Below are 14,679 nucleotides of genomic sequence, written 5' to 3'. Positions count from 1 at the left end.
CCATGAATAAAACATAAGTTTCAGATCATGAAGCCTAAACCTATAAAATATAGACCACTACATCAATACAATGCACATGATACACAAAAAGCTTTATTTTATAAAGAATAGATTTATTAGTGTGTTCTGATTTGTACGAGTAAAGACAACTTAAATGGTAAACTAAGTGTACACAGGTTTTGGATTGGAAGAGCTGTCATCTTTGTCTTAGTTGACTTTCTCAAAGTACTCCTTAGAACCTTCTGGGGTTGGTTTGATCTGAAAAGTAAACAGAACCAAAAAAAACAACATTTTTTGGTTGCTGCTGTCTTACAGAAGACCTCTTGCACATTTCAAATGACAATGAGCACACTAAAGGAAAGTGAAAAAAATAAATACTTCAATTTTTAAAGACCTCACCGTTGGGGACTTGGGGGTCCAGCTGGCTGGACAAACCTCGCCATGGGTTTCCACAAACTGGAAGGCTTTCACTAAACGCAGTGTCTCTTCTACACAACGACCCACGGGAAGGTCGTTCACACTCATGTGCTTCACCACACCATTTGGATCAATAATGAACAGGCCCCTGGAGAACAACAACATAACATGCAATATCAACATCCGTTAAAAACAACAGTTGTGTGTGCTCAACAAAAAAGAAATACAGGCAACAAGAAGGTTGAGCATCACAGAAATCAGTACTAAAGGTAAACAGCAGGAAACAACAGCTGTAACAATAATAACAGTCATATTCCCACACATAACTTCTATTACAGTAAACGTACAGTAGGCTTGTTTTTTTATGTTTCAGTGTAAATCAGGAGTGTCACGCTCATATTGGGGGGGGGCATATTTGTTCAAATGAGACCTCATGGTTGTTTGTTTGTTTGCCAACATCAATAAAACCTAACAAATTGATATAGAATATAATTCATTTAAAGGTAATTTGTGAGCACTGCATGTTTACATACATAACATTAAAATTACAAGTCAGACAGAAAACAATAGCTATCTTTGTAACATAATGTAAAAAAAATAAGTAAGTAAAAATGTGATTGACATCTCCCTCAACAATAATTACATTTTGTATTTAAATGAAACATTACAAATATTTCTGTTCAAGGATATAAAATGGCAAACCATTTACAGATTGTTTTGATAATCATAGATTTTTTTTAACAACTGGATGAAAATATGTTTAAAAAATCAAAATCAAAATCATAAAAATCTAAATAAATATTTGTCAAAACGTTCTCCCTATCTCCAATACCTCTCCCGGGGCCCGAAACTTTGACACCCCTTGAACACTGTGGATCTGAGAATAATTACACTGACATTGTGCAAGTTCCCCAAGTACCATGACTCTTACTATTTCTGTCTAAGAATATCAAAATAGGACCGCCTGTAGCCTAGTGGTTAGTGCCCACGCCCATTGTATGGAGGCTGTAGTCCTCCAAGCGGGCAGCCCGGGTTTGAATCTGACCTGCGTCTCCTTTCTCACATGTCATTCACCACTCTCTCTCTCTCTCCCCCCAATGTCTGACTCTATCACTGTCTTATCTATAAATAAAGGCCCAAAAAGCCCAAAAAAGAACCTTCAAAAAGAAGATCAATGTTAAATACACAGACAGCTGACAATATGGAATTAAATAAAAGCTGCTGACACAATCAATGTTCGCTACAAAACCAATTATAGCAGCCTTAATGGTGGCAAGACCGTCACAGTTTGGGTAGATGGCCGTTCGTCATGAGACTGGATCTCCCCAAGATTTCTGCCACCTATAAGGACGTTTTTTCTTTGTACTATAGCGACGAGTAAGTTCTTTTACCTGCTTTTTGTAACATAACAATGAGTAAGGTCTTTTACCTGCTTTTTGTAACATAACAATGAGTAAGGTCTTTTACCTGCTTTTTGTAAAGTGTCTCTAGATAACACTTGTTATGTATTCACTATACACATTAAGATTGATTGAGATTGAACTGTTGTTCAGGGACAAATCCTTTGGATTTTTGAGACATCTGTCTCCCTTTTTCTTTATTTTGTAATCATTGGATTAGATATAATGATAATGTTACACTAGGCAGAAAACAAAACATAAGGTAGAAATAGATATACCTGTAACTGGTGTTGGAAATAAAATCTTTCATTGGGTTTTCTTATCATGCTCTGGCTGTTAGAATCCCAGATTCCCTAGATAACCTACCTCAGTGCAATGCCTGGACCCTCCAGCAGCACCCCGTAGTCTCTGGAGATCTGTTTGTTGAGGTCTGACAGCAAGGGGATGTGGATGTTCCCCAAGCCTCCAGTCTGACAAAACATACAATCAGAACTATTAGATTAACTCTGACGCTTAACTACTGCTGATCAATTAACAATGAATTATTTTCAGATGATGTCAGCATTGCAACATATTGTAAACACAACACACACACACTGTGCTTGCAGGTAAGTCTTCTACTAAAGGCTCAGAGGATGAATGAAAAAAACACCTTGCGTGGAGTGTTGATCCATGCCAGGTGAGTAAAGTGAGAGTCTACAGAGACACCCACCACCTCACAGTTTACATCGTGGAACTCACTGGCTTTGTCACTGAATGAGATGATTTCTGTTGGACACACAAAGGTGCTGTAAAATGACAAAGAAAATTCAAGGGCACTGTTAATACAATGTTCACCGCAGTGGTAGACATTTATTTCAATCAAAGTGAGACAAGGTGATTATGTTAGTGTCACAAATACTCACAAATCCAGTGGGTAGAAGAAGAGGACCAGGTATTTTCCCTTGAAATCAGCGAGGCTCAAATCCTTGAACTCCCCGTGGCTGACTGCTGTGGCCTTAAAGGCTGGAGCCGGTTGAGTGACAGCAGCGGCCCATTTGGATGTGCCTGATGCATAGAAGTCAAATACAATATATTCATTGATACCATTATACTGGCTCAAAACACAAAGATATTCAGTTGACAGACAAATCAACATTTGAAAAGCTTATATAAGTAGTTGTCTATCTGAGCATGATGTGAGGGTATTTGTTTGGATACATACTGGTAGAGAAACAGGCCTTCTGAAGTGCCGGACTCATGAGAGTTCTTGCAGACCCAGATAGTCCATGTTGACAGGCTGCTGTGACCTTTAACCCTCCAGCTGCAACCCTTGCCTATAAAATTAAATATTACATTTTAAATGAACAATACAATATTGCAATAAAAACTACAACGATTATTTGGTTAGTAACTTGACAGCCTGTTTTGGGTTTCCAATATAGGTCGACAAGTCAGAAAAAATGTGAATTCAGTTTACACCATAGACTGTAAATATACATAAATACCGGAACAGTTATATGTGCTTTTGAAGATACAAAGTGGATTAATTAGGGCTGAAAAACAATTGAATTTTTGAATCCCAATTAATCTCTAAATTTCAATAGATAATCATGAAAAATTCCTAGTTTCCCGTTGAAAGATACAAATTTTTGGGCTTTTATTTTGAATTTCTGTACTTTCTATAGCTGAGGATTCTTTACCTTCTATATAAATTAAACTCTGCTTTTATTTTTGAAATAAAGGAAGGACCTTCTGATAGAACAAAGGCTACCATATTTACTTAACCACAGAAAAAGGGAACCTCGCAACAGATCAAAAACTGGACAAAAACAGCTCAAATGAACGTAAAAAAAATGTGAAATGAGACTTTCAAAGATGAAGCAGTCATTATTTTCCATCACTGTGACTACAAGCATCCATGGTGCAATTAATGAAATCAATCTCAATTCAAAAATTATTATTATCAAAAATGAATGCATTCATTTCAGACCTTAATTAATTGTGATTAACTAGTTAATGCTGACAGCCCTTGTATTAATCTGTTCTGAAATGTTGAGTTTGTGTGAAGGAGTGGATTTCTGGAAAAAAAACAACAACAACTAGTTGAAAAACAACTAGCTGACCTGTGGGAATTCTTAATATTGTGAGTTTATGAGTTCTGCTGAAATAAACATTAGACAGGATTCTTGTGTGAAACACGATGATTGTACTGTTAATCCTTATTTAATTAAAATAATTTCATTGCAAGTTTTTCTGCAACTGAAGATAATCTGATATTAGAACAGATTCAGGATATTCAATTTGTGAGTGTTGGTGTTCTCATCTTGATTGTTTAGTGGATGGTGGTCAGATGTCTAAGCTGCTGTCTTTCTCATTTTCTTTCCAAAGACTAAAGTCCTTGAGGATGTCAAATGTAAAAATGCAGCATGAAACCATCTTAGCCAAATGTAAACATGCTACTTTTATGACTTTAATAACCATGTCTTCTGATATGACCTCATGTCAGAGTGTTGTCTTTTCAAAGTCTTTTTTAGTGTATGGTTGACATTAGAGCACATACACTTCATGTTATGTATGCACATACAGGGTCACACATTACAATAAGACAATCTCCACATACTGTTGACAAATGAAAAACCAAGGCTAACATCATGTAGTTTAAACACAGTAGAGGCCATGACAGTGCAAAATACCAAGATCCTGAAAACAGAATGCAGCCATCGTTACAACAACTGAAACTCTTATCTCCACTTCTGCAGCTGTCTGCATGAAATATTCCGTTAAATATACACTAAAGACTTTCAAACTGCATGATTATTAACTTTGGTTGGCCAGTTTTGTACAAAATAAAAGATTGCAAACAGAAAAAAACTAAAGTAACGAGTTTGTATCGTCTCTACACAATAAAAGCATAGATTGTAAAAAGCTGCTTTCGGAAGTCGTCGTCTCATTGCATTGGCTAAATGCATTAATGTGCATTAAAGTATTCCTGACACTAAGTTTCTGGTGACACTAAGACGTTTTAAGGGAAATCCGTGATGGGCTTTTTCTGAATACCTTATAAAAGTACCATATTATCCAACATGTATTTCTACCATATGATCAAGGCCGGTTTATGGGAAGGGTCCAGAGGCCTGAAAACGACAGTCAGTTCGTCTATTGGTTGAAATGTACGACACACACGACATACGGGCCCTTCAGTGCAGGGGTCACGTGTTCATTGTTAGAAGATATCGTAAAGGCTAATGGATTATTAAAAAGATGTGAGACGAAAGAGTTCATATTTGAAGTTGAATGTTATGTTATTAAAAGTTACACTTACAGAGGTCCCGAGGAGTCTACCGATGGTGGCTGCCATTTTGAATTATGTCAGAAGAGGGCGGGTCGAGCAGGTCTTAAGGTTCACGTGGTTGAAGTCAACCTGCTGATACAATTAAGAAATACATAAATAAATAAATACATAACCTTAACAATTACAAAAATATTTACTTGTATGATATTGTGAAGGAGGTGGTTGAAAGATTACTAATGCTACAAATGATTCTGTTGGGGAAATGATTTGAGAGCATCTTGAAGCTTCATTACTAATGTAGAAAAGTTTGGAAAGAATATGTCTGGACTTTGATTTATTACTTTCCTAATGACTATGCCTTCATAGATTGACAATTATGAACTGGAATAACTTAAGTCTTTTAAGAAATCTGATTTATCGATTTAAATCACGAAAAGCAACTTGTGTTAGACATGACTCAAAACAGTTTGCATTAACTGTAATCAGGGACATTGTAATAACCACGGACTGTAAATAATAAGTTATTTACAGTCTATGGTTTTAACTGAACACAACTAGGATTTGATATCTCCGATACTTTCAATGTCCCTGAAGGTATCTTAGTCCCACCCACAGCTGAACACATGGTTTCAGACGGAAGTAGAGTTTCTTCTAACAGGGACTTGACCTCCTGAAGCGCTTAATATGTATACCAGTTCAATGTAATAGCGTAAGCTGAAAGGTTTTGTTTGTTTTTTGGAGGCGTACAGTCGTTCTAATGGATCCTAATCTGCTGTATTGGAAACACGAGGGACAGGTAAGTGCACAGCAGTGATTTAACATGCAGCGCACCTTCACTGATGGGGATTTATTAGCCTATATTATACAGTTGTTTGAGATTGGACTGTGCTCACATCTCATTCCTCTAAAGTAAATGATTATCAATATGCCACACTTGTTCTTTTTTTCAGTCTTTTGTCAGTCGACTGCGGATCTGGTTTAATCTCCTTGATCCGTCTACCCTGCTTTCCTCTGATGTAAGATGCAGCCTCTACTCTGATCTTATTATCTGAGATGAGTTGACAATATGCTAAATCAAACAGTGGATTCTTCCCTCCTCAGACTGAAATACAGAAGGCCTACGCTCTTCTTGGAAGGGGAGAGAAACTCAATGAAGAGGTCAGATTGTGTTCAATAAAATCTTAAACTGCACAATGGTCAGATAGTGTGCTTCATAAACCTGACACAGATTTAAAGCTCTGTTTGTTCTGTTTCCTCCTCTAGGATGGACATGCACTGAACCTCTCACTAGTAAGAATGCAAGAAATACAAATCTGCTCATAAGTCTTTTTTTTTGCTTATAAGTAGATTTTTTTATTGTCTTCATGCTCTTTTAATGCCCCTCTGATGGGGGAGTAGGTGTCAGTGGGCAGTTTTTGTATCCTAGACAAAGGTTCCTGAGTTATATATTTGACTGTTAGTAAAAATGCAGGAGGAGAATTTGGAGGAGCAAAAATCACAATCCAAACAGTTACAGGACAAGATAAGCAAAGAGATCAGACGTACTGCTTTATCCAAAATCAAATGGCCAGAAGTTTCTCTCAGGAGCTTAAAAGTCTTTATTTGTACAAATCGTTCACATTTAAAGCACCTTATCGTGCTGCTTTTTGTGAAGAGACTTGTTGACTGTTCTGTGTTTACAGTCTTCTGTCCACGCTGATACTGGAGATAGCCTCCCACTAGTTTTCCGTCCTCCAGGTACAGTCAAAACCTGAATATTTTAAACTCTTTAAAAATCTCAAATGACATTGTGAAAGATAAACGACATATTGTTTTTATGAATCATACTAATGAAACACTTTTTAAAAATGGATACTGATGCCCTTAATGTTGTCTTTCTTCTCAGCATTCCTGCCAATGTTGGTTCCTCTGGTATGTGAGTCGTCTTTAAAACATTTAATGACACTTAGTCATGTATGATGGTTGGGAAATGAATATTTAAAATAAGGCCTCTCTTTTCAGGTGGTTGCCAGTTTTTTGCCACACAGCGGTGTCAAACCAGCTCTTTTTTGGCAGGTAATCATACTATCATAGTTCTAAAATGACATTATAAAGCATGTGGCTTTATTTCATATTAATGATGGAAAATGCATTCTTCCAGTTTATGCTGCAAAGTTACACGGCAGGGTTTAACCATGCAAACAGAAACTCATCATCAGAGCAGGTGATGTATTCAGATATTAACTTACAGATTCCTTTTTGACTCCATGATTCATCTTCAGTCTTTGTTTCCGTTTGACTTAATCTCTCTTTATCTCTCACCACCAGGGTAAGAAGACGTCTTTAAAGCAGCTTCTGTTACTTGCTGGAACAGTTTCCTATGCAACATGTGCAGGGGTGTGTATAACCTGATTGCAGTAGTGCTAACTGTGCTTTGTTGTCTGAACTGTAGTCAAGTTTTAAGAACTCTATCATGTAAAAATGCTGCTTGTTGACTTTTATAAAATTCCTTTGTCAATGTTTCAGGCGCTCCCTCAAATTTTCATAAACAGACTTGGCATAAGAAGTGCATCACTCCAGACATTCTTTAGGTCAATACTACCAATCCCACTATCAGGTAAGTTCTTTGATATATGAAACTGGAATATGTTAGTTTTAATAGCACAAACAATCTGAATACTTTATTCTGGATGTCAGATAGCAGATACATAGGCCCATTTCAAATGCATTCCAAGATAGACTCAAAACAATACCTTTACTTATTCTTCTCACGTCTCTCTAGATTTAATATCAATTCAGCTGATGTGGATCAAAACAGGGAGGACTAACATGTTGTGTATCTATCTGCAGCTGCTCTGGCCTTCTTCAGTGTGTCCACTATCAGAAGTGAGGAGTCAGAAACTGGGATCCAAGTGTTTGATTCCAAAGGAAGTCCAGTTGGCCTCTCCAAAGCAGCCGGACAAAAGGTCAGTATAGACTCATGCAGGAGTTAAGCCTCCTCATTGGAAACATGAGTGTAACTGTGTGTTCTCTTTGTCAGGCTGTGAGGGAAACGGCATTGTCGAGAGCAGCACTGTTAGGCTCAACCGCTGCTATTCCTAACCTTCTGGTTTTGCTTTTAAAAAGGTCAGTCACTTAAAAATGTAGTTGTCATTACCTGGACAAAAAAAATGACTTTGCTGAATCATATTTTGTACGTCTTGTTTTACAGAACAAAAGTTTTCAAGAGAAATACTCTGCTGGCAGTTCCTGTTCGCCATATGAGTGTTGCATTTGTTCTGGGCTTGATGATTCCCATCTCATTTAGTCTATTTCCACAACTGGGAAAGGTGAGACTCACAATCCTCTTGTGCTCCGATGTTTTTCCCTGTAATGAACTCGACTGACCCTGACCTTCTTTTCTTTGCAGATAAGGAAGGAAAATGTTGAAGAGGAACTGAAGGCTGCAGCGGTTGATGGACAGTTATATTACCATAGAGGACTCTGAATTGTTGCTTTATATGGTAGAAAACATGCTATTAGTGGATAGCCTCACAACTACTGTCTCAACATCATGCAGCTTAAAAGTAGAAGAATGCAACAGTCTCAAAAATCAGCCACTTCTCAGTTTCCATGTAAAAAGAATGTGTGTAAAACATCAAAATAAGTGAAAAGCTTCTTTCATAGTAAATTTATTAAATTGAATATTAGATATCTATTTTTTTGGAAATCTTAATTACCTCAATTCATGAAAATACTTCTACATTTTAAAATTACATAAGCATTTCTATGTATTGCACTTGGTATCTTATGAGACACAAAACATTTTGTCACTTTAAGAAGGGAATAAACTGTAGAACACTACCAATAACATTAAACACACAATGAATAAATCAATGTTGGCACAAGGGCATTGATCACGATCTGTAATCAGTTGAAGACTGATGAGGAGCCTATGACCTTTAAAAAAAGAAAACTCTTTCTGAGATGGTTCATTAGAACAAATTTAACAAAACTCTAAATTCATTAGTAAAATAAAAATAAAAAAGACGAAGTAATTTACTTTTGGATTTACCCATGTGATATCTGACAACCTCTGCATTTTTATTATCGCGCTCATTAAGTCATTCCAGTTGCTACTGCATTTATACAAACAGTAAACTGTGAATCAATGTCTAACTTTTCACAGTGTGCATCCAATACTTCAGACCAGGAACCTGACTTGTGATTGGTAATAATGGTAACTGGACTTGAGCTTATATAGCACTTTGCTAGTCTTCCAACTACTGAAAGCGCTTTTACACCACATGTCACACCTACACATTCACACCCTTTCACACACTGCTGGTAGTGATGATCACTATGTAGTATCATCCATCAGAAGTAACTAATTTCATTCATACACCACCACTGAAGCAGAGGGAGCAATTCAGGGCGTCTTGCCCAAGGACACATTGGACACTGGACATGTTGCCCAGCTGGGGACTGAACCCTTGACCTTCTGGTTGAGAGGCGACGACTCTACCAACTGAGCCACAGCTGCCCATAAGTAAAGGTGAGCACTTAGGGGGTGGGAGCTGTCATCTTTAAAACATGAAGATTTATAAGCTAAAAGCACCGGCCCATTTGACTCAATTTCACAAAGTTGGAGACAAATATTTTAGACCCGTTAATGTAAAAGGATAAGTCAGACGATGCTTTCTTTTTGTCACAAAAAACATGAAAGAGCCGTCATAAACACGGTTAGTTTGGCCTCAATGGCATCGGTTCCTCCTGAAGACCTGAAAAAGTCACAAATACAGGATGTAGTTTCATTTGAATAGTTCAACTAAAATGACACAACACTTTCATTTTTTGTGTGTTTGGGACTTTTTAAATTTGGATAAAAACAAAAGCGGTTCTAGAGCAGGGCTCTCCAACAGCTACCGGTAGCTCGCCCATAGGTCGACCAACTGTATTAAACAAAAATAAAAGATCTGATGACAGTAAATGCACCTCTTTCCACTATTCATATATTTGGCCCATAAAAATAAGTGTAATGTAGTGATGTTTTCTTGGACATGGATGTGAATTTTCAGTAACATCGCTTACTGTGTGGCACAATAAGAAGTGTAAAATATTTATGTTTTTTACTTGGACCTTGATGTGAATTTAAGATTATTGATAAGCATTGGCTTATTGCAATTTCACACGCGTACAAACAGTAGTTTAATGCAGCTGATGTGTGCTATGTTAATAAATGCAAGTGATTTGATGCAAGTAGCTCTCAGATGAAGAAAGGTTGGAGACCCCTGTTCCAGAGTGACTATAATGCTCTGTTAGTGTTTTCACAGGTATTCCAGCCAAATATGTCTTTTAATTCTGTTGGAAAAACTATTAGTAAAACGTGTTCTGACAAGAATCCTTTATAAAATGTGACGCTAGTGAGACCTGACATGAAGGTCACTGTGAGAGTGCCCTCTGCACATTGTTGTGTTAATCATGAGGGTGTCCACAAGCATTTTAGAAACAAACTCAAACTCTCCCGAGATGTAAATAACAGCAATCATAGCCCATGATGTGGCAATATCATCTTCCTACAGTGCTGTGTCTGATTACAGGTTTAAATTCGCAAGAGCTGCTCGGCAGCTGCCAAATGGAAGAGGAAGTTCTCCGTCGCTGGAGGGAAATGATGCTGCTTTAAACCTGCCAATGTGATTTTAGAGTCTTCACACTCGTCAGCCAGAGCCACCAAATTGGCAAGGATCTCTTTAGTCTTAACAGAAATGTCCTGTGAATCAACGATGGGTTGTCGTGTTAGATCAAAGAACACATCTCTTGGTAATGTTGATTAAATAAAGGCAAACTTGAAAACGCTCACCTTTATGACCTGACTGTCTGACCTCTCAGGATCCTCTGCAGATTGAACAATAAGATGGCCAATGTCCTTATGTAACTTCCCCATAGCCATGGCCTCTGTGATAGGATATGGAACATCAATGCTAGACTACTCTCAGGAATCAAAGCGCTCTTAAAAACATATACTGCACCTTTGGCCCCCTGGGAGACTGTGATGACACTGTCTGGGAGGTTCACATACACATCAAACAAGTCCAATCTGTTGCTCACTTCAGGATCTACAAATCCTGCTACATATCCTGTGGAGAGAGCAAACATATTGGTGCATAAATAATTAACTCCCACCATGAGAGTACAGTGATCACAGTGCAGATGGTGGCTAATCACCAACTGTTAATGAGAGTCAGTAAAGCAGGAGGCAGCCTCACCAGGGCATTTCTTGAGATCCTCCAGTTCAATATCAGAGAGATGCACATATGGGTGCAGGATGGACCAGTCTTTCCTGTGCCATGTCAAACAGGGTAGAACCCTGAGGGGGAACAGGTTAGGAATGAATCACATTATTCTCCAAGTTCAATTGATAATTGACTATTGAGGTCATATTTTGAACTTAAAAGTGACCTATTTTGATTTTTAAGTCAACTCAATGTTTTAAAAAATAAATAAACAGTTAAAAAATCAAAGTAATTTCTCCATCAGGACATATAATCTGAGTAAATATTGTACTCACTATTTCTAATTGTTTGACATGGTGGATTTTAATCACAAGTTGTTTATTCAAAAATACTCCCCTGATAGGTCTACATGTGGGAAGGGAGCTTAAATACTTAGAACAACATGTACTTATAGCAAATAACAAAGGTAATGTAAAGTGCATTACATTTTAGAGAATAACAATTAAATATCACACTACTCAGGTAAACTGGTAAGTATGTATGGTATGACAATAGAAATAAACTACTTTGTGATGAGCTGAGGTTCAATTCAGAGTTCTTCGTTAAAATGTTTAACTTCTACCTTTACCTTAGACTTTAAAAGTCTGGCCTCATTAAACATGAAAATCTGACATTATAATATTCCATTCATCCATAACACTTATCCTGTTCAGGGTTTTGGGGACTGGAGCTAATTCCAGTTGTCATTGGGTGAGAGGCGCAGTACAACCTGTATCGCCGGTCAACCATAGGGGCCGACGTACAGAGACGGACAACCAGTCACACTTATGGAAAATTAAGAGTAACACAATAATCTAAGAAGCATGTTTTGGACTTTGGGAGGATCCTGGAGTACCTAAAGGGAACCCATGCATGCACGGGGAGAAGATGCAAACTAAAGACAGAAAGGCCCGGTACGGGTTCAAACCTTCTTGCTGTGAGGCGACAGCACTAACCCAATACATGTTAAACACACCTTGTAAACTCCAGCAATGCTTCAATTCGAGGGTGATGGACTATGATCCTCTTTTTCAGCATGAGTGCAGTATAAAGAATGATAGTCTCCATACCAAACTGAGACACCACATCTAGGGCAGAACAGAAACATGAAAGTAGAATCCATTAGACACGTTTTAAGAATCAAGAATTAATTTTATGAACTTCTAGTAATGGCAGATGTGTCCTCTCTGCTCTCTCTGCTGCTTGTTGGAAATGACAACAGGGATAACAACACTGACATGACCTGCACAACTACGACTGACTGATGTGTTTTTTGTCACCCCTAAAAAATATTTTCATGAGTAAAAGAACAGCGGCTGCATTAAAATACAAATAAATCACTAAAGATGAAAATGAATCTCACTGGCATGCAACATGCAAGTATATGTACAAAAACATTGTGTCAATATATCAAGTTGAACTGAAAAAAAGTGAACATTATAATGATAAGTGTTCCCCTTAAGGACAGTGCTGCAGTACCTTTGACTGAACCAGCTAAGTATGCTTTCCGAACATCATAATCCTTAATTAGAAATGATCCGTTTTCATCACTCTGGCAAATTCCTTTTGTAAGGACGGTGACATAAGCCTCCATCATTTTCACTGGACTGCCATGTTTGGTGTACATCCTGGAAAAGAAACAAACCACTTAGATTCACACACACACTGTTTTTAAGTATAAAAGCATCCAAAACGGATTATTCTTAACTCCTTAATGTACCTGCAGAGAACTCGACTAAGTGCAGAATACTTCTCAGGGTTGAAGTCTTTCGCTGTAACAACTATTGAAAAATGAGTGACCTTGAACGGAAGAAAAATAAATAAATGAAAATAAATAGAGATGCTACACTTTCATAATTCCTGATTCCTGATCAGGGTGACTGTACCTTGTTAAGCGCTGTGGGTTCCTGTACCTCCGACGTGGTGATGTAGTACCAGGTACGCCAGAACTGACCAAACACAAAGGTGTGGAAATCCCGGCTGTCATGCGTCAGACAGCATTTACTGAGCAGGATCTGCCTCAGGTCTGATCCCACAGAGGGATAGCACCACACCCACAGTGTATCTCCATTCACATCTTTCTCTGGATCAATGAGGAAAAAGATGAATGAATGTGAACATATTTAAAGATTCATTACTAATCACACTGACTTCCTGGTTCAAAACTTATCACACTTAGAAACATCTCCATGAGCTTATCAAGGCATACTGCCAAAAATGAAGAAGCGATGAGCCAATTAGAGACATGGCGCCCTGATGATGATGATGACACTTATGGGTCACACTGGTGTCATGTGATTCTTCTGAATGTTGAGTGAAATCTGAAACGGCAACTTCGCTTGAAAGTACACAGAGAACCACAAACTTACCGATTAATCCTACACTTAACATAAGCTGCGTTTCAATTGCTGCCATGTTCCATACCTAAAAGAGTTCAGAACAACAAGTTAATAGGAGAAAAAGCATCAAGCATCAACATCACAGGACACTACCAGAACTGTGAAGTACCTTGATAGCTCGTTCTTCGTCACTTTAATACGATGCTCAACAGATGTAATAAAACAGTAAATAATGCTGAAACCTGTCGGTGGCCTGCTCAGTCTTTTTATTCTGTCAACAGACTTTTCTTCCTCTCTGAGCGAAATGTCTTTCCTCTTCCGGGATGCCAAGCTTTTTCGGGAGGAGACACCCTGCTAACAACCAATCATAGCTGGTGATACTGCAGTGTCAATGGTGCGTTCGCGTATATTGAAATTCTGCCTTTCCTAATAATGTTTCTTAAAGCATGTTCTATCATAGCAGGTATCGGATTAAACTCAGTCTGATGTTGACGTTATAATGATTATGTTTATTTTCCTAGTTGAATCTCCTCTTTACAAATTTAAGTTAAATTGAGCCCTCACTGAAATTGACAGAGCAAGTAAAAAAGGCCTTTGGTGAGCAGCAGTACTTACCCTTCCCCGCCTGAAGGAAATGGAACCTGAACCCCCACAAGAAGTTCCCAAATAGGCTATAGTTTTCTATAACATTTTAGTTGTTGCCTATAGCCTACTGCAGCATTTCTTTCTCTTTTTTCTAAGATTTTGCAATGTCATCATCAAGTTGGCGCAGGATGGGTCGTCCAACCAAAGACCAGTGATTGTTCACTAATTAAGGCTTAAAATATATTTAATATTGATGTCAAGACCAACATAAGCACGGAAACCATGTCAGCCTTTCAGTTGAGTGATTTTATTTTGGGAGCATTGAAAGGCCTTGTTTATCAATCTAGTCAACGTAGCTCACTGCTTTATTATTAGAGTTTTCACTATGGTTACCTAAACGCACCATCATGGGCGCTCATACGGGAACCTTGTAC

General features: G+C 37.9%; 3 protein-coding genes across 3 annotated transcripts; 1 reads left to right on the top strand and 2 right to left on the bottom strand.

Moving 5' to 3' along the window:
• Nucleotides 1-73: 73 nt before the first annotated feature.
• Nucleotides 74-5,269, bottom strand: prdx3 (peroxiredoxin 3). The gene is made up of 7 exons (XM_020646131.3): nucleotides 5,122-5,269; nucleotides 3,022-3,133; nucleotides 2,723-2,864; nucleotides 2,470-2,605; nucleotides 2,184-2,287; nucleotides 400-565; nucleotides 74-258 (listed from the first exon to the last, which is right to left on the bottom strand). Exons 1-7 carry the CDS (start codon nucleotides 5,155-5,157, stop codon nucleotides 208-210), a joined length of 747 nt encoding a protein of 248 aa, XP_020501787.1. The 5' UTR covers nucleotides 5,158-5,269; the 3' UTR covers nucleotides 74-207.
• Nucleotides 5,270-5,720: 451 nt separating this feature from the next.
• On the top strand, nucleotides 5,721-8,767 carry sfxn4 (sideroflexin 4). The gene is made up of 14 exons (XM_020646129.3): nucleotides 5,721-5,887; nucleotides 6,042-6,107; nucleotides 6,193-6,249; nucleotides 6,355-6,381; nucleotides 6,774-6,828; nucleotides 6,977-7,002; nucleotides 7,093-7,146; nucleotides 7,232-7,294; nucleotides 7,399-7,467; nucleotides 7,597-7,687; nucleotides 7,921-8,036; nucleotides 8,111-8,196; nucleotides 8,282-8,399; nucleotides 8,480-8,767. Exons 1-14 carry the CDS (start codon nucleotides 5,849-5,851, stop codon nucleotides 8,555-8,557), a joined length of 945 nt encoding a protein of 314 aa, XP_020501785.1. The 5' UTR covers nucleotides 5,721-5,848; the 3' UTR covers nucleotides 8,558-8,767.
• Nucleotides 8,726-13,993, bottom strand: dennd10 (DENN domain containing 10). The gene is made up of 10 exons (XM_020646128.3): nucleotides 13,830-13,993; nucleotides 13,691-13,745; nucleotides 13,208-13,404; nucleotides 13,042-13,121; nucleotides 12,801-12,949; nucleotides 12,298-12,409; nucleotides 11,316-11,416; nucleotides 11,079-11,186; nucleotides 10,910-11,004; nucleotides 8,726-10,819 (listed from the first exon to the last, which is right to left on the bottom strand). Exons 2-10 carry the CDS (start codon nucleotides 13,734-13,736, stop codon nucleotides 10,652-10,654), a joined length of 1,056 nt encoding a protein of 351 aa, XP_020501784.1. The 5' UTR covers nucleotides 13,737-13,745; nucleotides 13,830-13,993; the 3' UTR covers nucleotides 8,726-10,651.
• Between the last annotated feature and the right edge of the window lie 686 nt (nucleotides 13,994-14,679).

Source organism: Labrus bergylta, chromosome 10, assembly GCF_963930695.1.
Source record: "Labrus bergylta chromosome 10, fLabBer1.1, whole genome shotgun sequence".
NCBI lineage: Eukaryota > Metazoa > Chordata > Actinopteri > Labriformes > Labridae > Labrus > Labrus bergylta.
Note: the sequence above shows the minus strand (reverse complement) of the source record. Positions and strands in the feature narration are given on the sequence as shown.